Source organism: Dreissena polymorpha, chromosome 2 (genome assembly GCF_020536995.1).
Source record: "Dreissena polymorpha isolate Duluth1 chromosome 2, UMN_Dpol_1.0, whole genome shotgun sequence".
NCBI classification, from domain to species: Eukaryota; Metazoa; Mollusca; class Bivalvia; order Myida; family Dreissenidae; genus Dreissena; species Dreissena polymorpha.
The window spans coordinates 16618942-16642722 of record NC_068356.1 but is presented as its reverse complement, the minus strand read 5'-3'; the positions used below and the strand labels follow the sequence as shown (position 1 = coordinate 16642722).

At 36.8% G+C, this 23781-nt stretch overlaps 1 protein-coding gene across 3 annotated transcripts in view; it reads left to right on the top strand.

Annotated features, from left to right (window-relative positions):
• LOC127866034 (sodium-dependent multivitamin transporter-like) overlaps window positions 1–18935 on the top strand; it is a 32695-nt gene extending 13760 nt beyond the window's left edge. The window contains exons 6-15 of one of the 3 annotated variants that reach the window (XM_052406268.1): window positions 2483–2623; window positions 3227–3356; window positions 10583–10671; window positions 11053–11168; window positions 13159–13226; window positions 13608–13694; window positions 16923–17179; window positions 17484–17587; window positions 17906–18024; window positions 18385–18935. In XM_052406268.1, the coding sequence (XP_052262228.1) occupies window positions 2483–2623; window positions 3227–3356; window positions 10583–10671; window positions 11053–11168; window positions 13159–13226; window positions 13608–13694; window positions 16923–17179; window positions 17484–17587; window positions 17906–18024; window positions 18385–18531 (1258 nt within the window). In that variant the 3' untranslated portion in view covers window positions 18532–18935. The remainder of the gene's footprint in view (window positions 1–2482; window positions 2624–3226; window positions 3357–10582; window positions 10672–11052; window positions 11169–13158; window positions 13227–13607; window positions 13695–16922; window positions 17180–17483; window positions 17588–17905; window positions 18025–18384) is intronic. The other 2 variants (XM_052406270.1, XM_052406269.1) reach the window with 2 other exon arrangements.
• Window positions 18936–23781: the final 4846 nt, after the last annotated feature.

Sequence of the window (23781 nt, the reverse complement as noted above, 5' to 3'; positions counted from 1 at the left end):
ACGGACGGACGGAAAGACGGACGGACGGAAAGACAGGCGGACGGACGGACGGACAACGCCAAAACAATATCCCTCCGCCTATGGCGGGGATAAAAACTGTAGGCTGTTTATGCGTTAAACTTTGGTCTAAATGTAAAACGTTACGTTCAATAACGGGGTGCAGAATCAACGGGGTTTTCAGGGGGGTACAAACGGGTTGGACAGAATGTAAACACACATTTAAGAACTTTATTTGTGCAAATATCTCAAGTTATTGAAATACATATGCTAAAATCTGAAGTGCATAAAAAACAGTTTGTCTTGCAGTTTGTGCCGATATCTTAAGATATAAGAATAAATCCTTGAATACTTTTGAAATCGGTGAACAAGTACACAGGCTTATTAGATAGAGTTATTCGGATGCATTTCACATTCACATAAGCAGCATACAAATCTGTCTTTTATGCACTAGCTGAAATTCTTAAGAAAAATTGTTCGAAAAGGTTATTTGAAAATAAGCAAAACTTACCGGTGTGCAACATCCAATAACGTTTAATTGGGAAAAACCAACACAGTCACGTGATCCTGCACCCTGACTAATTCGAACAACAAATTTAGACAAGTGTTTTAAATTGAAATGTGTGACAATGAGATGACGATCCATCATTTAGTATGCATTTATGAATTTATATAAAATGTGTAAACAACTTATTATACATATATTTCAATATAAATTAAAATAAAAGTTAAGAAAAACATGTGTCGAAAAATGCGAAATAAGCCAGATATTTACTTCTGAAATGGAAAATGTATATGCAGTCGCATTCGCCAGCATGTATATCATGCATGTACGATGTGAATCTAAATTTAGTTTAATTGCAGATTCGTTCATACGACACAAAGACATAATTTTGTTTTACGGATCATTTTAATTTCCTGCAACGAAATCTATTCTTACGACACACGAACACTAACTCCGATCCTAATAAAAAGTGCTTCGGTTATTGTAGGAAAATATGTACGAAATATCTTCGTCACAATCGGCTCGGGGCGCTAATTTGTCTTTGCTGCATTTTATGAAATTCGTCTTCAATGTATAATTTTTCTTGCCTATATTGTGTTATTGTAACATATTTTTATCAATTTATCACAATTTAACACATATAAAAATCGTATCATCTCGCTTTAAGACACATATCTTATTACATAGTCCTCAATTAAAACAATCATGGTTACATGTATAAGAAATCAAAACAAGAGAAATCACTTAATTGACGCATACAAATAGTAAAAAGTATCGGATTGTTTACAGAAATGAACAGTAGACAGACAAATGTGTGGTCTTTTGTATATTTTGCTTGATGTTTTATTCATTGTAAAGTAATCAAAATAATTTTGTGTTAGTTAACTAAACATGTGCACACAAAAAACTACAAACATGAACATCTGTGAACATGTCTCTTTTATTTAATCACAAAGCTCTCCAAGTTGATGATGCTCGAGATAACATTTCAAAAGCTGCAAAAAGCTAAGAATTAAGTGACATCCAGCCATTACCAGTGAAATTCATTAGTTCACCAACCAAAGTAACAAACATAGCTCTTTTGGCTTTACAAGAAGGTGGTGTCGGAAAAAAGAATTAAAACTGTGTAATCTCAATTGCGTACCAGTAACTAGATATATAGAGAATAATAGGTTACTGCCTGATCTTTTTGTAATATATCAGGCAAGGCTTAGAATAATATAACGGCGAGGCTTAAAAGATCCGGCAGTAACCTGTTTTTCTGTTTATCATACCTCTACTTCCCCAATTTTAAAGAAATAATGAAAAAAATCGCTTAAAAGCTGCAGTTTTAGCGGGAAAGAATAGGAATTTTGTTGTTTCACGTGTTAATAATGACGTCATGAGCACGCGCGCTTAATATTTGTAAAAAATGTTTTTGCTATTTGTGTTGCATTTTGTTTTTAAAATATATAACATCTTGGTATCAATGTGTTTTTGTTGTTGAATCTGATTCGATTTTAATAAATATGATTACTTTACAGTTGATTCCGAGTAATATGACCATCCTTCACACATGACTGATATAAGAACTTCCTGTTGACCATGATATAAAAATATATATCAGGCAACGTTATATCAGGCAGATATCAATGCGGTGGTATGATAAAAATATATATAAATATATTTGTGAGATAACAGCAAAACTCGGAGCGCTGCAGACACTGCCGTTATGCGCTTTTATTTACAACCGATAACACTGCAGTCTGTGTAAACGTTTATCCCAACATAAATATAAATTAAAAGTTGCGATTTTGAGAGGCGAGTTGAATTTTTAATCTAACACTAGCGTTAAATCAATAATTTTCATATACACGTACGTTGATGATTTTAATAGCCTTTAATTGTGGTTACACACTCTTAATCATTGTACTTTTTTACAAGCGAACAACTCATTCTGTCATACACCACTTTTAATAAACGCTGTAAATGCCATTTCAGCTTCAGTTTCGACCCGAAAGTTCGCCACACGGTGTGGGCGCTGGTTGTCGGGGGCTGGTTCATGTGGATAGCCATTTACGGCGTCAACCAGGCGTCGGTTCAACGTGCATGCTCCTGCTCATCGCTGAAAGAGGCGCAAATGTAGGTCCCACGTGAGCACGTGGTAGATGGGGCACAAGCGTAACTCGTCTTTTCGGATAGGCCTGTGCTGACTGCTCAGGTTAATTCGAGACGGCACTTTTGTCAAATATGTCATATTGTTAAATAATTAATGTCTTTTAACTTATAATTACGATAAAAAGATAACATAGTATTAATGGCCGAAACACATTATTTGAAGTTGTCATTATATAAAGCAAAAATGTTGTACACTATAACGCGCCAATTGCAATTAGATTATGACCATGGTTGTTGTGAACAACGTTCTTTTGGTAGGAGTAAGTAGTAATAGTGATGAAAATGAAAATGATGGTGATTGTGATAACAACTGTGATTGTTCCTGTCTTTGAGTTTGCATGTTACGTTAACTGTCATTTATTGCGAATAACTCGTGTTTATAATTTGTAATTGTGATAGCTTCTGTCTTCTATTATGAATGGTTGTATGTACAGTTTACGGCTCCCGTATTTCAAAAAATTGGATATTTAATTCTATATCCAATTGTAATGACTCATGTTTTCTATTTACAAATTAGACTAATGTTTTCTATCTCCATTTGTAATAAAACGTGTCGTCTATTTCCAGCGCGATGTGGATCAACTTCCCCGGCATGTGTCTTATCCTCTACATCAGCTGCTTCATTGGAATCGCCATGTACAGCCTTTACCGGACCTGCGACCCCATCAAGTTCGGTCTCGTTGCCGCAAGCGATCAGGTACGTTTCTTAGGGACCCATCTTATTGAGCCTCGTCCTGCGAAAACCGGGCTTAATGCATCTGCCTTAAGCGTCGTCACAGATTAGCCTGTCCGGACTGAAACGGATTATCTGGGATGACAAGTCCAGTTTTTCCGCAACCATCCTCGATTGAACATCTCCAGCGCCCCGAAGCCTATCTATACGGTATACGTGTAAAACGTTGTTAAACTATTTTAAATAACCATCAAGTAAGTTTGAATTGTTCACCCAATTTCGTGAGAAAATATCCCAATGATAAGCATATAATTAAAGCGTTATGTCGGAACAAGACAACTGTCGGTTATTATGTACCTGTTAAGTCATTAATAGTTTTACCATACCTTTTATTGTACCTCTCTCGTAACACCCGGTCGAGTATGAAAAACAAGGTCTTTTAATCTAAGAATTTATCCAGCAATCATCGGTTGTGAGGCAGCGAACGCAGAGTAGAAAATGTCCCTGACAATCCATATATCAATAATGATATTAATCGAAATAGTTAATCCCCTGTTGAAAATGTCTCCGATAACAGTTTGAAACGATTAAACAATCAGTTTATCTAGGACAAAAGCATGGCAAATGCCAAAGCGGGGCAGCGTATATCGTTATATACATATATTTTAAAAGAAATGCAACGTATTATACGAAATACTTGTTATGAAACTGATCGTTTAATTGCACACGTCAGATGCTATTGAGTTTTCACATGAAATTAGAAATTATATAGGCATTTGTAAATCATAAAATGACGAATGATCATATAAGAAATCATGGGAGGGACGTAGGAGATGGTGTCTTTGTATAGCGGAGATGTACGTACGGACATTGTGGACATTGTAACTAATAAAATAAAATCCCATCACGTTTTTACCTGTGCTTTCAAGTTACATGAAATATTGCACGTAAATAAGAAATCAGTATAACGATTTATCATACCACCGCATAGATATCTGCCTGATATAACGTTGCCTGATATATTTGTTATATCATGGTCAACAGGAAGTTCTTATATCAGTCAATGTTTGGAGTTACGTGGGATTTGCAATAAAGTCACCACTTTCTATCACCATGAATCATGTTCAACAAAACAAACAATTTGATACCAAGAACGTACATATTTTATTCTAGTTTAAAGTCATAAATCACAAGAACGTTTATTTAAAAAATAATCACGACAGCCCGCACTACATAAGTTAAATGACGTCATCAATGGGACAATAAATCTTAAATATCGATATAGTCATTGCACTCGCAAGTGTTGCACAGAAAGTCAAGACAAATGATAACTGTATGCTAGTCCTTAACTATTTAATTTTTAAACGATTAAACACGCTTATGTCAATATTGACACCATCATTAAAATGTCAATTTCAATACACATCTCCAAAATGGCGTCACCAAACTATTTGGTGAAGTGTGTTCTTCGATTTAATTTGTCGCCGTAGTTCATTCCTGATCTCCAATTCAAGACGTTTATAATTAAAGCGGGTGTACTCTTCCCATTCGTAGTGCAAACAACTTTTTTTCTCTATATGATGTTTAAAATAAGCGATTATTCGTGTCGTCTTTTCGAACGCCGTTGCTACATGTATGTCAACGTGTATAAGCCGGATCAGCAAAATCAGCGGGGATCTTTACATTTTAAACAGAAAAAAATGGATTGTTTTGCAGATTTTTAAGAAAATGTATGATAAACAGAAAAACAGGTCACTGTCCCAACGTTATGTAATATATCAGGTTCGGCACGAATAAAATAATTATATTATTCTAAGCCTTGCCTGATATATTACAAAACGCTGGGACAGTAACCAGTTATTCTCTATGTAATGGTATCTTTGTCAAATATCAGTATATTAAATGTGATATTGTGATTTTGTTATACATATCAAATGAATATAGTTAATATTAGCCGCATCATGCCAAAATCGGAGATGTGCCCAGAGAAGCTACATGACAGCCCTCGCATTCGCACAGTAAAGTAAAGGGTTACCCTGTACTCTTTTAAGTCACGCACAGTTTCGTTGTATCATTGGTTGTTATAATGACTCCTCATCAGAGCATACAGATTCAGAGACATACTTGGAGTTACATTGTATACTGTTGGATATATCACTAGGCCAATTATACCCCTTTTTAAATTCGTTGCTTCTAGTACAACATTTTATACAATAGTTTTAGTTGCACATAAACTGCATACACAAACAAAGCAAATGATGCAAACAATATCAAGCCCTCTGATAAATCAGAACAGTACACACACAAAATCGTGTACTTAATATACCTTTACAGTAGTTGTAGTAGTAGGTTTATTGTAAAGAAAGGCCTCCGGCCCATAAAACAACATGTACACATAATATATATATACAGATAATACAGAGAGTTGTCCCTACGTATATATTAACAATAACATTTGACTGGAGAAAAACATACTACAACTACAAGTATTACGTTCCATATGAAGAACGTATTAACTGGTTAACATAGAAGGCTATTTTTGTAATAACCAACTCATTTTCATTTCTTAACAGATCAAATAAATTCAGAATAGTTTGCCAGCCATGATACCAATTATACAAATAAGTTTGCCTAATTTCAGCATATTTTTTTAATAACAAACTCATTTTCATTTCTTAACAGATCAAAGAAATTCAGAATAATTTGCCTGCCATGATACCAATTATACAAATAAGTTTGCCTAATTCATATTTAGAACATTAAAAAATACATGATATTCATCCTCTATTTTATCGGAATCATTTTCTGATTTTTGACAATGTGCACATATTTTAAGATATCTTGGTCTACCTCACTCTATTTGAAACCTATGGCTCGAACAACGAAATCTCGCTAACGCTTGCCTGCAATGATGGCATAGCAATGTCTAAATATCGCTCCCTGTTTGATAAACTTTTAAATTGCCTGTAAGAATAACATCTAGAAGAGTCATTTATGTATTCGTGCCAGGCTTGAGTCGCACAATCAGTCAGACGTTGTTTAAAAAAGAGCATGAATAAATCAATATGGAACGCCTCGTCTGTCTCATGTTGACTATTGATATATCGGAGGTTTCATTGAAATGATGTGGGGTTAAATCAAATGATATGTGTTTATAATATTATGCTGTGTGCTTGACATAGTATGCTGTGTCTATGTGATGGTATGCTGTGTGTTTGTGAAGTTATGTTGTGTGTTTATGATGATATGCTGTGTGTTTGTGATGATATGATTGTGTTTGCCATAGTATGCTTTGTGCTTGTCATAGTATGATGTGTGTATGTGATGATATGCTGTGTGTTTGTGATGGTATGCTGTGTGTATGTAATGGTGTGCTGTGTTTTGTCATGGTATGCTAGGTGTTTGTCATGGTATGCTGTGTGTTTGTCATAGTATGCTGTGTTTTCGTCATGGTATGCTGCGTGTCTGTCATGGTATGCTGTGTGTTTATCATGGCATGCTGTGTGTTTGTTAAACTATCCTGCGGGTTTATCTAACATGATGTCCTTTTCATTCGCTATGCTGTAAGTTGGCGTTATTTTCATTTGGAACCCTCGGTTCTTGTCGAAGAACTAATGGTTACGTCATACGTATGACCGTCGGTCCTTAGGTCAGTATTTCCGTCTGTCCGTGCGTCTGTCTGTTTGTCTGTGTTACTTTCGGTGGGTCTGTCTTTCTGTCTACTGCTTGTGTGTCCGTCCGTCCGTATGTCCGTTTGCCCATTTGTTCAGTGTGTCCGTCCGTGTTTCCTTATTTCCGACTGTCCGTGTATCTATCTTTCCGTCTGCATGTCCGTCCGTTTCTCCCTGCGTCCGTATATCCGTCTTTCTTTCTTACCGTCTGTCCGTCCGTCGGATATACGGATATACGGACGGACGTACGGACCGACGGACATACGTATGACGTAATCATTAGATCTTTGACAAGAACCGAGTGTTCCGAATGAAAATAACGCCAACTTACCAATCTCTTGCACGACGGTTACATTACATTCACCTCTGTGTTGGGCTCAGAACGGACTATTGTTATGAAAGCGTCTCATTTATGTCATGATCATTCCAAGCGTTCATCATTGAGATTACAGAATACTAAACAATCTCTTGCACGACGGTTACATTGCATTCACTGCATTAAAGAAAACCATCTCATACCATGATATCTTATATCAGTCTTAATTCATTATTATAAAATAGATATGGATTTTTTATGTTAAGAAACCAACATACATACACACGTCGAAGCAATTCCTAACGTCACTCAAAAAAATATGTTCAATTGTTTACATTTGTGAAGTTCGTGGAATGATTCCATCTGCGTAAATGGGCAATAAATTAGTTCCAAAGAGTTGCATTAAAACTCGCAAGTTTTTGCACGATTTATCGTACATTTAAAAGTCATATTTCTTAATTTAATGCATGCGATCTTAAATATCCAATCAAATATACGTTGAATGCGTTTGTTCGGTTTTATCTAATTTATAGACAAAATGGAGGGCTGAGCCTTTCGCAGAGTTGTATGTGAGAGCAAGGAACGACAACTCTGCGTGGAGATTGCCAACTTACATCATAGCGAATGAAAAGGACATCATGTAGATAAACCCGCAAGATAGTACAACAAACACACAGCATGCCATGATAAACACACAGCATACCATGACAAACACACAGCAAACCATGACAAAAACACAGCATACCATACAAGCACACGGTATACCATGACAAAAACCTAGCATACCATAACAAAACACAGCATACCATGACAAACACATAGCATACCATCACAAACACACCGCATACCATCATATACACACACCATGCTATGGCAAGCATACAGCATACTGATATAAGCACATATGATATGATTTAAACCCACATCATTTCAATGAAACTCACAGTATACCTTCACAAAAACACAGCGTACCACCACAAACTCACAGCATACCATGACAAACACACAACATACCATGACAGACACACAGCAGACTATTGCAAACACACAGCATATCATTAAAAGCACACAGCATATCATTAAGCACACAGCATAACATCACAAACACACAGCATACCATCACAAACACACCGCATACTATGGCAAGCGCACAGCAGTCTATTATTAGCACATATCAAATGATTTGAACCCACATCATTTGAATGAAACTCAGAGCATACCATCACAAACACACAGCATGCCATGACAAACACACAACATACCATGACAAACACACAGCAGACTATGTCAAACACACAACATATCATCACAAACACACAGCATATCATCACAAACACACATCATGCCAGCATACTATGGCAAGCACACAGCACACTATTATAAACACATATCATATGATTTAAACCCACATCATTTCAATGAAACCTCCGAAATATCAATAGTCAACAGGAGACAGACGAGGCGTTCCATAAATCAAGATCACCAACATCCTGTGAGAGCCAAATAAAGCCGAACCCATATTTAAAAAGAAGCTCCTTTACATCCGTAGCCCAATTTCGCCTTCCAATATCATCTAATGACGTTAACATTTTATAACAGTTTGTTGGATATATTCTATCAGGCATCTGAAGAAGTTTACACCAGTATTTTATACATTGTGAGTGATAAATAACGTACATTGGTGAACGGCCACATTCCCCTAAAGCTACACAGTTATTGACCGCAGTTTTAACGTCCAGGAAGTACTTGCAAGCTTCTATACATTGTGCACGTTCTATTGAATCACTATATGCAAACCCCCAGATTTCTGATCCGAATGTGAGTATTGGTGTAACCATGGCATCAAATAATTTAAAGAATTGTGTACAGCATAAATATACGAACGGAATTTGGTAGTCTTTAATGGCAAATAATGCTTTTCGTCCCCGAGCGGCTTATTTAGTTTTTGCAGCCCACCAGCATAGCTGTGGGGTATATAGGATGCCCATATATTTATAAACGGATGTTGTGTTTACTGGACAATTATTGAAATACCATTTCTCAAAGTGACGTTATGGACCCCCATTTCTAAATACCATTACCTCAGGGGGTTTTTAAGATTCAAATTCATGCTTGTTAAAGTGTAAAATTATGCAAAAGCATTTATCTGCAACTGTAGATTTACAGGAGTATCTGCACAATTTGCAATATCGTCAGCAAAAAGTATACAAAAAATGGCAGGGATATCGTTTGCGACAAATATTCCAGTATCGCACTTTTGTCGAATAAATGAACACAGACCATTTATGTATAAACTAAAAATAATCGGCGAGCACAAGTCGCCCTGTTTGGTACCGATGTAACAAGCAAACGGGCTCGAAATAGCGCCGGTGCTCGTGCGTACATAACTTTTAAGTTTGGAATACATCGAGGTCAAGACCTTAAGTACGTGTCCCTGGATTCCTTCTCGCATAACTCTTAGAATAATCTTATCGAACATGAACTGTGTTTTGATATAACCTGTTTAAAAAAAAGTTACAAACCTCCTCGTGTTTCGAAGGGTTAAACTCTGGTTAGCCGCTCAGTAATATAAAATTGATAACCTACCTTTATGATTTGAAACGTACCTATTAAAACATTTACATTTGTTGGTTTTCGAACATAATTTTGCGGCATTCGTTTGTGATATTCAAGGTTGATTTTACGGCTGCATTAAAGCACTATGCTTTCGATCATATCGCTAAATTTAGTCGTTTAATCGTGTCTTACATTTTGACAAAGTTAACAATTTAAGAAAATATGGTTTATAGGCATTTGAAGATAATTATCTGTTCGTAAACATCCATATTAAAATGACTCGTCTATCGTACAAACCGTTTAAAGGAGAAATGATATTTTTTTGTGTCGTTAGAAAATCACTTTTAATTTACGAGTGATCATTCACAATTGGCAACTAAAAATTGTGCGTGATCACGAATGTTTTGAAATAAAAATTAATCCACTCCAATCACTTTCCGTGTTTTTTGTTTATTTCATTTGACCTTTAGTGTGGTAATATTTACAAATTTCGAAAAAAGCACCGTTAATACCATTTAAACATTAAATTGAACATGTTCTTATTATTACTACTGACATTTTTCTTTGAAAGGTTTTCAATGTAATACAAATTCGTAGACTAAAAGAATGGAAGTAGAAACTGTCTATTCTACCCTATACTCGCTTGGTTTCTATATAAATTACTTCATTAATGTTTACACAAAGTTCACGATCTTTTATTTGTACAGTTGCTACCCCTGTTCGTGATGGATGTGCTTGGCAAAGTGGAAGGAGTTCCGGGCCTATTTGTCGCCTCCTTGTTTAGCGGCACCCTAAGGTTCAGATACATCTGGGCACTTATTTTATAAGATAACTAATTCTTTCTCATAATAAGAAAATGTTGTATCAATGTTTGAACTGTTATTCTATTTAAGTTACAATCATAAACATATTCTAAAACTTGATTTACACTCGATACAAACACGTGATATTATCATAACAGGGCCACATTTCCATTCACGATGTAAAACGATTTTACACGAAGAGTTCAACGTGCAAAAATATTTATAATTAAAAAGCGAAACTGCAACAAACACACATCATCATTGCGAAGAACTTCTGTAACTTATCCAGGGTGTTTCGCTGTCATTGCATCTGACGCGCGCCTCTATCTACCTCAACTTTCCTTAATTATCTCCATATTTGTTCCAATTTCCAGCACTATATCGTCCGGCATGAACTCTATCGCCCTGTGCATTCTTCAGGATATAATCAGGACGTACTGGATAAAGAACATGACCGAGGAGAGGGCAACCACCTGGTCCAAGGTGTTAGGTTAGTTGGTGTCATGTTCATGCGTTAGTAAAAGACATGACGGAGCATACGGTCACAGCTGGGTCTAAGTGTTAAGTGTTTATATAAGTGTTTAATTCGGCCTTAGTGGAAGGCATAACGAAGCAAAGGGTCGGTACCTCGATCAAGGTTTTAGTTTATTTGTAGTCATGCATCCAGCCTTATTGAAAGACATGACGAAGCACAGGCCCATAACTTGGACCAAGATGTTGGGTGAGTATTAGAATACCCGGCATTAATGACGGACATGGCAGAGCAGAGGGCCACAATCCTACCAATGTGTTAGATAAGTAGTCTTGCTAAAAGTTCGGTTAGCATTAGTCTAGCACCCGATCTTTGTGAAGGACGTGGCCGAGCAAAGTGGCGAAACCTGGTCCGATGTGTTTGGTAGTTTTTAGTCAAGTACCCGACCATAGTGAAGGAAAACTGGAAAAGCAGATTGTCACACTTTGTCAATTTTGTTTGTTGAGTAATAGCATGGCCTCTGGCGTTTGCACGACTGAACATGAAGGGGACCTAGGAAGGTGTGTACATGTACTTATTTTAAAGGGGCTTTTTCACACATTTTGGCTTGTTTTGAAGTTTGTTATTAAATGCCTTACATCGATCAATGTAAACATTGGATCTAGAAAGCTCCAGTAAAATATCAAAAATAAAATTTAAAAAAAAGGTAACCCTCAGCAGGACTAGAACCACTGACCCCTGGAGTCCTGGAGTAATAAGTCTACGCATAAGACCACTCGGCCATCCTTCCTTCTACAATGACAGATGTATTTTATACTTTATATAAGCGATACTCGATTCACAAAATATAACGACAACAACAGAACTCTATCGTTTCGCGTTGCAACGCTTTATAATTTTCAGGTTTTTAAAGCGTCAAAAGATGCATATAAAGGCTATTTTAGAGCATGGTAAATATTCAGTATTACGGTTTCCTCACAAAACTCATAACTTAAACGAAAATTTGCGAATATGAAAGAATTTTTATTCAATTTTGTCAATTTACCAAAACGTGAAAAGGTCCATTTAATGTGCCGGATTGAAATACACTTGTCTCCAAGGCGCAAAGGTGTATGTTCAACATCATACACCTGTTTACGATTAGATTGAAATTATCATTATTCTAAGGTTTTTGGTATTTAATATTTAAGAAATAATTCGTGTAGGTTATAGTTTGTTGTCGAATAACCCAAGTTAAGATGCGTACGGATTAAATCACGAGTGCGAAGCATCTAAACTTCCGGCCGTGAGTTATTCGACTACAAATTGTAACGTACACGTATTGTTTTGATTCTAACACGGTTTCACTAAAGATGTATACAATGTATCTTATTTTTCTTGTGTCCTATTTTCTGTGAAGTTCCGCCCATAAAAATTATGTTCGACTGTTCTGTCAATCAGATCTCCGCCCTAAATGACTTTCATTCATAAAATATCGGCATGTTTTGTTTAGTTACAGCGCGTTCATTCAGTCTATAAGCTCTGACCATAATTATTGCAAAATAACCCATATACGATTTTCTTGTTTGTTTATATGAAATTTAGCAAGTGCCGTGTTAGAAATTAATTTAGACCAATTGTGGGTAGATGACGAATTTTTGTTTCTAATATGTGTTGTATATGTTGAAACTCAGGTATCTTATTTAAATCTACTCCAAATTTGCCGTGGTATTTAAACTAGGTCACAAAATGGAAAGTATTTACTACACTGGATCATTGGAAGCATTATGATACCGATCCATGAGTTAATAATGTTATCATACTCAAAATTTTAATCCAAAAGTATGTTTGAGTTAAAACTAACATTAATGCGAAACTACTTAGTTAACGAGTCTGATGTTAATTTGTTCAGTATTAATATATCTGATTTTTATCTGTTGCTTTTCATATGTATTTATTTCTCTTTTAATACACTATACAATTGCAGCTGCTTATTTAAAAACCTAATTATTTCATGCGTGTTTATTAGCTGTTATATTCGGTTTGGTATGCCTCGGACTGACCTATGTTGCGTCATTGCTGGGAGGGATATTGCAGGTGAGGTGAACACTTTCCATAAGTATGATTAATTATTAATACAGGAAACAATGGTCCACTTTTTGGCCGTTAGTTCTTGACGTTATATAATTATACATGTAAATATTTTAATTTGTTATCTCGAGACATCCGTGTCGATTCAAATGTGGATTGTAATTTAATAGTGAATTTATTACATACCGTTTTTGTTCGAAATAGATGATAATGAAATATGGTATTTTTTTACCTATTGGGTATGTATTCATGTACGTAGTATGACATACCAGGCATAACGACCTGACTATATATACTACAAGCTGTTTCCATTCATTTATTCTAGATAATTATACACATATTCATTTATTTCCTTTAAGCGACACTATAGTTGTTTGCCTGTTTTAGGCCGCACATTCTCTGTGGGGGATGATCGGGGGGCCGCTACTTGGCGTCTTCGTGCTAGGAATGTTCTTTCCATGGTCCAACACCGCGGTAAGCTAATATAATTTTTGTCCATTGATCCAATAACGCGGTAAACTAGTATAATTGGGATTTCCATTGATTCAACACCGCGGTTACAAATTACCATGGATTATTTCCTTGATCCAATACCGCGGAAAGCAAATGTAATGTGTTTTTCATTTGATTCAACACCGCGGTAAGTAATTGGCATGGGTTCTTCCTTTGGATCATCACCGCGCTAAGCAATTGCCATGTGTTCTTTCCTTGATCAAACAATGCGGTAAGCAATTTTCATTGGTTATTCCCTTCATCAATCCACGCGGTACATACTAGGTATTGGTTCTTCCCTGGGACCATCACCGCGGTAACCGCTTGTCATGGTTTCTTCCCTGGAACCAACACCGCAGCGGTAACCAATTGTTATGGGTTTTTCACTTGATCCAACGCCGCGGTAACCAATTGTCATGGGTTCTTCCCTTGGACCAACACCGCGGTAACCAATTGTCATTGGTTCTTCCATGGAACCCAATACCGCGGTAACCAATTGTCATGGGTTTTTCTCTTGGACCATCACCGCGGTAACCAATTGTAATGGGTTCTTCCCTTGAACCAACACCGTGTTAACAAATTGTCATGGGTTCTTTCTTTGATCCAACAACGCGGTAACCAATTGTCACGGGCTCTTCCCTTGGACCAACACCGCGGTAACCAATTGTCATGGGTTCTTCCCTTGATCCAACACCACGACAAGCAAATATCACTGACTTTCATTTGGACGAATGTTTGTTCTTTCCAATTGGCTAACACCGTGGAAAGTAATTATCATGTACTATTCCCTTTGGCAAACACAACGGTTAACGATTGTCATTGGATTGTTCCTTATTCCGTATCAATGGTAAGCACAAATTAAGGATTCTTCCCTGGGGAACACTACGCGGCAAGCTTTGTGATTGGTCATTCCAATTGCCCAACGCCGCGGTAAGCAATTATTCTGTGTGTCTTTCCTTGATCCCAAAACGCTGTAAGCAAGTATCATGTTGTTCCCATGATCCAACACCGCGATAAGCAATCGTCATGTGATATTCTCTTGATCCAACATCGCTGTAAGAAAGTATTATATTTTGTTCTTCTCATTGGCGAACTACTCGGTAAGCAAGTATCAAGGGTGCTTCCCTTTATCCAACCCAGATGTTAGCAAAAAATATTGATTTTTCGACAAACGCCGCGATTAGTAATTATGATTGGATGTTCCCGTGGACAAGAACGGTGATAAGCAATTATCATTGGTCCTCCGTTTGGCCAACACCGCGAAAAGCAATTATCGTTGGTTCTCCTCTCGGACCAACATTGTGGTTAGCAATTATAATTATTCCTTACCTAATACCGCGGCAATTTAAATTGGTTCTCGCCAAAGGCTTTCACTACGATAAGCAATTATCATTGATTCCTCCCGTTTTGCAAACAACACGTTAGCAATAATCATTGGTTTTCCCTTTTGGCCATTACCGCGGTAGCAATTATTATTGATTCTTATCTTGGACCAACATCGCGGTAGCAAATATCAGTGATTCCAACCTTTGGCCAACATCGCGGTAGCAATTATCAGTGATTCCAATCTTTGGCCAACATCGCGGTAGCAATTATCAGTGATTCCAACCTTTGGCCAACATCGCGGTAGCAATTACCAGTGACTCCAACCTTTGACCAACATCGCGATAGCAATTTTCAGTGATTCCAACCTTTGGCCAACAACGCGGTGGCAATTATCAGTGATTCCAACCTTTGGCCAACATCGCGGTGGCAATTATCAGTGATTCCAACCTTTGACCAACATCGCGGTAGCAATTATCAGTGATTCCAACCTTTGGCCAACATCGCGGTAGGCTACTATCAATTATGAAACATCGCGGTAGCGATCGTCATCTGTTCTTCGTTTCGGCCAATTCTGCGGTAAGGAACTATCATCGGATCTTCCTGTTGCACTTGGCATTATCCATATACAGTCGTGTGTCACTATCATTAAGTAATTGACGAGCAGATATTAAAGCGAGATAATACGATTTTCATATGTGTTAAATTGTAATAAATTGATACAAATATGTTACAATAATACAAAATAGGCAAGACAAATTATACATTGAAGACGAATTTCATAAAATGCAGCAAAGACAAATTAGCGCCCCGAGCCGATTGTGACGAAGACAGTTCGTACATATTTTCCTACAATAACCGAAGCATTCGTCTTTTTATTAGGATCAGAGTTAGTGTTCGTGTGTCGTATGAATAGATATCGTTGCAGGAATTTCAAATGAACCTTTTAAGCAAGATAATACGATTTTCATATGTGTTAAATTGTAATATATTGATACAAATATGTTATAATAACACACAATAGACAAAAAAAAGTATACATTGAAGACGAATTTCATAAAATGCAGCAAAGCATTCGTCTTTTTATTAGCATCGGAGTCCGTGTTCGTGTGTCGTATGAATAGACATCGTTGCAGGAAATTAAAATGATCCGTAAAACTAAATTTAGATTCACATCGTACATGCATGATATACATGCTGGCGAATTCGACTGTACATACATTTTCGATTTCAGAATTAAATATACAATGTATGGCTTATTTCGCATTTTTCGACACATGTTCTTCTTCACTTTTATTTTAATCTATATTGAAATATTTGTATAAACAGTTTTTCACACATTTTATATAAATTCATAAATATTTAACAAAATCGTATCATCTCGCTTTAAACCAAATTAAGATTCACATCGTACATGCATGATTTACATGCTGGCGAATTCGACTGTACAGACATTTTCGATTTCAGAATTAAATATCTGGCTTATTTCGCATTTTTCGACACATGTTCTTCTTAACTTTTATTTTAATTTATATTGAAATATATGTTTAATAAGTTGTTTACACATTTTATATAAATTCATAAATATTTGACAAAATCGTATAGTCTCGCTTTTACAATTCCTCTCTGCTAATGTTTCTTGGCTCTTATTGGTCCTTCATTCTTTATGTTAGTTTTCATTGAATGTTTTCCTATACTAGTATTGAACTTGTCGGTCCATATTGTGATCCACGTTCTGTATTTTAGTCCCAAAGTTGTGTCCATGCTTCTGTGCACAAATATAGCCCCAATGTTGTTATACGCTTCTGAGCACAAATAACTTGAACAAATTTACACAGGGAATTATATGTACACAGTTCCATATTGTTATATTTTTTGTTTTCTTAGGGTGCCTATGCAGGTCTGATAGTCAGCTTGGTGTTCATGTTCTGGATTGGCATCGGTGCCTACATCACGGAGGTCAGGAATACAATCCCGAAAGCGCCTGTGGTGCTCAGCGGCTGTAACTGGAACCTCACCACCACCGCCGCCACCGCCACCGTCAGCGCTATTAACATGAGCACCACCGCCACGCCATATATTACGACCGATATCATAACAACGATTAATTCCGTAAATGTCACAACCACAGTAGCAGAACATGAGTAAGATTTTTGTTTATTTTCATATCATGTTCTTGTAGCTGCAGTTGTTTCTTATGGTGACATTATCCGTGGGGAAAATAACGATGCTGATTACGTAGGCGCAATTGTTGGTTTTGGTGATTTGTATGACATCGATTAACAGATTCTGTGAAAAGTTAGTATAATAATATTAGAAGATGATCAGGAAAATGCTGTGACTTGATTATTATCTTGGATATTATTATAAAAAGGTTGCAATATACGGAAGTAGGCCATATTACGCTTTTTTAATATTAATAACCAGTTGAGCTCTGTTGCATTTCAGTGGAGGTATTTTCTTTCCGCTCTACTCGCTCTCCTATATGTGGTACAGCGCTACGGCGGTGGCTGTCGTCGTCGGGGTCGGGCTAATTGTCAGCTTCATAACTGGTACGTACTCGTTCTGGGAAAGGGCGTTTGGGTTGAGATGTACACCTAAATGAAAATCGAGGTTCATTATTTAAATAAGTACAAATGAATAAAGGTTGATTTTGAAATTCTACAAACGATGCATCTCACGACAGCTAAAAGTATTGTTGCCGTTATATGTGTTCCAGGTTTTGTTTTCTTGAAGATAACTCCAACACATAATGCATATGTTAATGTACAGTTAAAAATGTTAAACGGTATGAGTTCGCATCTTTCAAATGGTTTGTACAGACATATGTCTGTTGACCAACATTTACGTTCATTTCGTTCGGATTTTAGGAGCTAACAAGCCCAGTGAGGTGGACCCTAATTTGCAGATCCCTTTATTTGACATCTTGTTCCCTTATTTGCCAGAGGTGATTTTAAAACCTCTGCGATGTGGAGTCGTTTATGACGAGGTACGCAAACATCCGTGTCTTTCCTAAACGGATGTTTTCTTCTAATATATTTTATCTGTTAGTTAAGAGGGTTTCAATGCAAGCTCACTTATAAATGTAAGCTAGAAAAGTTTAATAAACATTAAGTTCAAATTCGATGAATATTGAATATATTTATGTGTTCGACATCTGTTATTTGATATCACGTATCGTGTGTTTGCTTTCAGTAAAACTGTGTTTTAGTCTTGCTTAGTTACTCAGAAATGTATTCGCCGTAAGATTAGTTTATACGGCTATATTGTCAGGAACTGTAAATACATGCATACGTTTATATCATTGCGGTTTTATTTCAATTGCATCACGTATAAGCCTTGTTTACAGGTGAAAAGGGGAGACGGCAATCGAAGACACACGGCCGCGGATCTTAAGAATTCCGATAAAGACAATTTCTTAAACATTGAGATGGCAGAGCAGAAATCTGACGCTAAACAAACGTCGCACATAACGGAAACGTCGCCAATGGTGTAGCCACAGTTGATAGCCCCAGATTCCGGGCCAATGGTCATGTGACCGAACATGACGGGAATGTTCTGACCGTGCATTTCTGAGTGGACCAAAGACGGAACGTGTTTTGATCGGAAGGGGATGCCTTAACTTGTTTGTGATATTTCTGTGTTTGTTTCATAGCACTGAAGATATAGATCTGTTCACGACGTGTATTGTAATAAGATGCTTTTTGTTCATTTCGTATTAAAACGTTGTAAATACATAGGGGATATTGAAGGAATACGCTGTTCCGATATGTTGTATTGCACGAGGCGATTGTGTGACATCGGAACACCGCAGCCTTGAAATATTCCATTTTTTACAAATCTTCTTGTGGTTAAAATGTCACCAACGCAATAAATACGTATAAATTCTTCAAATAAGAACATTGACCTTTATTAATTACCAAAATATCGACAATTAGAATGCTAGTTGACTTGACTCGCGAGTTTGAAACACGGTCGTATAACACCAAACTTTAAGGTGTCATTGTTTTTAAATTGAAAAAGAGTCCGGCTCATAGTATGATGCAGACTCAGAAAACTCTACTAGCGAATACAAGTAATCGTGTTTGATTGTTAAATTCATTATAGTTTGATGGCAAAACAGGAAAGGTATATCATTTAAGAAAATACCATGTACGGAAGGACTGACAGACGGACGGGCGGACAAGGCAAATTCTTTATCCCTCTGCCTTTGGCAGGGGATAACAAGCAGATTTCTTACAGTCAAATTGTTGTCCTAAATTGCAAGTAATCAATTATGAAACATACTGAAAAGCAATGAATACATCATAACAGTACATGAAAAACAAGAGCTGCGTTTGTGAAACATAATGCCCCCAAGAAGCCCACAGCAGCTATTTTAGAAAAAAAACAAGGCCCATAACTCAGTCAAAAATCAATGGACCAAAATGAAAATCACGCTTCATCTGCGAGACATGAAGTTAGACTCAAATACCAAAAATCAGCTCAATATCTGACAAGGTTGCGTAAAAACATCCGGAAAACGGTTATAATGCAGATAATTTCAAGGCCCATAATTTTGCAAAAATCAATGGACCGGAACGAATGTCACACTTCATCTGTAGGTCATGCAAGTAGTACGCATACCAAAAATCAGCTCATTATCTGAAAGCGTTGCGAAAAAATAACACTCCGTAAAACGGTTATTATAGTGAGCATTTTGAAGACCAATGCCCATAACTACGCAAAAAATCAACGGACCGGAACGTATTTCACACTTCATCCGTAGGTCATGTATGTGAGTCTCAATATCTGAAACACAGGTGTTTAGCGTGTGGCTATGATATTAATTAGTGAAAACATCATTTTGAATAGACAATTGTCAAATTATAACGAAACATTAAAAAAAATCACTATGAAATATATATTATAAAACAAGGTATTCAACTCAAAATGACTTGAAAACAGGGTGCATCGCTTTGAATAGCCATTTTTTCATCAATTTTGCAGCTATTTTCACGAAATAGGTCTAGTTCAACGCAGAAATAAATGTACTTTCTGGAAATGTACATATCTTGCAATATTGTTACAAAAACTTGGTCAAATGTTAAGAAATAACACGATACTAAACTCACGTGACCTTATCGTCATCTTTAGGTCATGTATTTAGACTTGCATACCAAAAAGCAGCTAAATATCTTAATGCGTTGCGTAAAAAATCTCCGGGAAACAGAATTCCGGACAGACAGACAGTGCGACTTTTATATTCCATACTACCGGGGGCATTAAAGCCAGGAATACAAGAGCACCGTATAACGGGTGCCACGCTCGGCTGCGAAAGTTTGTCAGAAATTATTTATTAAGAGGTCACAGTGGCCTTGACATTTGACCTAGTGACCTTAAATAGGTGTTGCGTGTAGAACTCATCAAGGTGCATATACAAATGAAGTTTCAAAGTTGTAGGTGGAAGCACTTTGATTGTATTGGCAATGTTAAGGTTTTTGTTAAAGTTTTATATTAGAGGTCACAGCGAACTTGACCTTTGACCTAGTGACCCAAAAATGGGTGTTGCATGTAGAACTCATCAAGGTGCAACTACATATGAAGTTTCAAAGTTGTAGGTGGAAGCACTTTGATTTTAGAGCCAATGTTAAGGTCTAAGCACGACGCCTACGGCGGACGGCGGACGTCGGACGAGCTGGCTATGACAATAGCTCGGGTTTTCTTCGAAAACAGCCACGCTAAAAATGACTGCCTTAGAAAAGTCAATAGCAAGCATTCGGGGTCATACCAGTTTCCTCGGGTCCAGTTGTATTGACAGAGCACTTGCCTGTAAAACAAACTTAGCCGTAGAGCATCACAATATATTAACAATTTTAATTTATTTAATTACTCAATGGTTTATTTAATGCCAACCATATCATCATAGTAATAATTTGCCGAGTCGAGCTGAAAGGGCACAAGAACAAAACATCAACAGTCGGAACTCATTTAACAAGAGATATTCCCCTACTTTACACATGGTATACATAAAACTGTTCCCAATCAACGCTGTTTTGGATCCACATTCAAATAAAGGTGACCTCATGTTGCTGCAATATGCAGGAATTCTCAAATGTAGTTTACTTTTCAGATCATTGTCAAACATTTAAGGCAAAAGCCGTAAGATTGGTTTAAAAAAGAAGTATTAGTAGAGGGGAAACTAGGCTTCTGGGACAGAACCGTTTCCCTTCCGTTTTCCTTCCGTGTCCCAGGAAATTCTATATATAAATGTATAATATCTTTTTCAAGATATTATATATCCTTCTGCGTCCCAGGAAATTCTATATATAAATGTATAATATCTTTTTCAAGATATTACATATTTCCGAAAAGTCAAGCTCGGGGCAGCATCCCATTCGCAAACGCGGCGGCTCGAGGACTTTTGACCACTACCATTATTCGTGAAGGCCTTTGAAAAATATTTCGTTTATATGTTTAATTTTAAAGTCTTGGTAAACAATGTCGTTTGGTTTGATCATTCCGAGTAAGAATGCCGTGGTAATAGCACCTTTGCGATATTTTTTCTCCTCCATATCACACTCTAATTTTAACACGTATTTGTCGATCAACCTAAGTTGATCCTGTTTTTTAACGTTCACCCACTGTTTCATTGACTCTTTGATGGTTGCTTCCATTTTTTCAAACTCATTGTTTTTAGTCCAGAGCAATTGATTAAGTTCATCATGCAGTTGGGCGCTGTATGTTTTTGGGATTTTGAATTTTTCCTTTTCTTTAACGAGTGTTGACGTTCCATCGTCATTGTCAATAATCAAACCACATTTTCCAAAACCAAGAAGTTCCAAATATCTTTTATTTTCCTTATTAGAGTCGCGCTTACTACATTCTAGAAAAAACGGATAAAATCTCATGTTTTATATTAGAGTTTGATACTTATAAATCACGTTGATAAAACATACAACTGCATAACTTGAGCTCCAAGATCTCCGGCTCCAGTACTTGCTTGTATAGCGAGTCTATAATACAGGTATGCTGTAGTAGTTGAAATATCGAAAAACAAAGGAGCATTAGCAGAGCCAAACAACTTAGTCGTAGATGTCAACAGTGGTTCAAATGTTTTTCCATCATGGCTTCCACTAATAGTCCATTCAGTTATATTTTTACCATCTATAGCTCTAGCTTTTAACGCCACTTTCCAAATTGTCACGGGTTCAGGACATTTAATTTGCAGCCATCATTTTTTGCAGGTGTGGCCCAGCTTCCATTAGATCCATCGACATTAAGATTATTAAATGCACCGTATGCTTGAAATTTATCAGTAGTAACTGCATTTGCAGTGGCCACAAATCCAGTTCTACTAATATTTTCCTCCAAAATTGGAACATAACCCGAATAACTTTTTTTAGGTGTATTTGTAATGAGTTCCTTTGTAATGAGTTCCTTTGTTATTTTAATAGCATTTTGAACTTCAGCATTTACTAACTGAGTAACTTGAGACCAACTAGATGCTTCAGATCCTAAGTACGTGGTTGGAGGATAATGAACAGGTAATCCTTTAACCATCCTACCACCCATGTTTAAATCACCAGTCATAGTATCTCCAGACTTTGAAACAGCATGAGTATCAACATAAGAATTTAAAGTTATGATTTGAGCACTATCTTGCTTATCAACATAACTTTTAGTTGCAGCGCCTTGAGCTGCAGAAGGATCCAATAAATTAGTTATAGCGCGACCATTCATGTCTAAAGTACCAGTCATAGTATCTCCAGTCTTTGAAACAGCGCGAGTATCAACATAACTTTTTGTTGCAGCATCCTGAGCATTCATAGGATCCAATACATTGATTAGATTGTGAGAATCCATATTAATATTTGCGTCAGCAGCATTTTTACCATCTCGCCTTAAGAACGTATTAATGGCCTGTGATAATGTAACCCCTCCTGAAATCACTTTTTGCGACGATCCTGCGTTTGTTTTACCAAATATGTTTACAGACATTTTTATATACACATTTTTTTAATACAATGAGTTTATTACATGTTGTAAGCTTACGCTCTCACATTGTTTAAGAATGTAAAGACATAGGTGACCACAAAATACCTCACCATCCGTTTGTACTCTTTCGCTATTATAATACACAGGATTCCTTATATAGCTGACGAGTTCAACAGGCGGTGCTAACCCATAACTGTCAAAGTACAGTTTTTCATGACCGTTTTTGATCCATGCAGTCCAGTGTGTACCATTTCCTCGCGAGTCGCATAGATTTAGAATTCCACACTCTTCCTTTTTAGGGCTTTTCGGAAGTTCATCGCGAACATAGACACCCCTAAAGTGTTTAATTTTTAACTTTTTAGCGGCATCTATCAACTGGAAATTGGATAGAGGTTCGTTTGGTAAGACAACTCCTTCAACATTAATATACTTTTCGGTATTAAAACTCATTTTATATATGATTTTAAAAAGTTTTGTTTTCATTTGATTGTTTAGATACGTTACAAGTTCAAGTGGTGGCTCTAAACTAAAAGTGTCAAAGTATATTTTTTCATGACCGTTTTTGATCCATGCCGTCCAGTGTGTTCCTGGCATATTGGGATGACGTGGATAATTGTCGCGCACATACCTTACTCTAACGTTTGAGCTTTTTAGTTGCTTTGCGACGTCAATAAGTTGTGATGTGCTTGAGAACGTGCTGTATATGGGGATGTTGGGGACAACACGCCCACCCACGCTCTTAAACTTTTTTATTATCTTTTGAATGTCT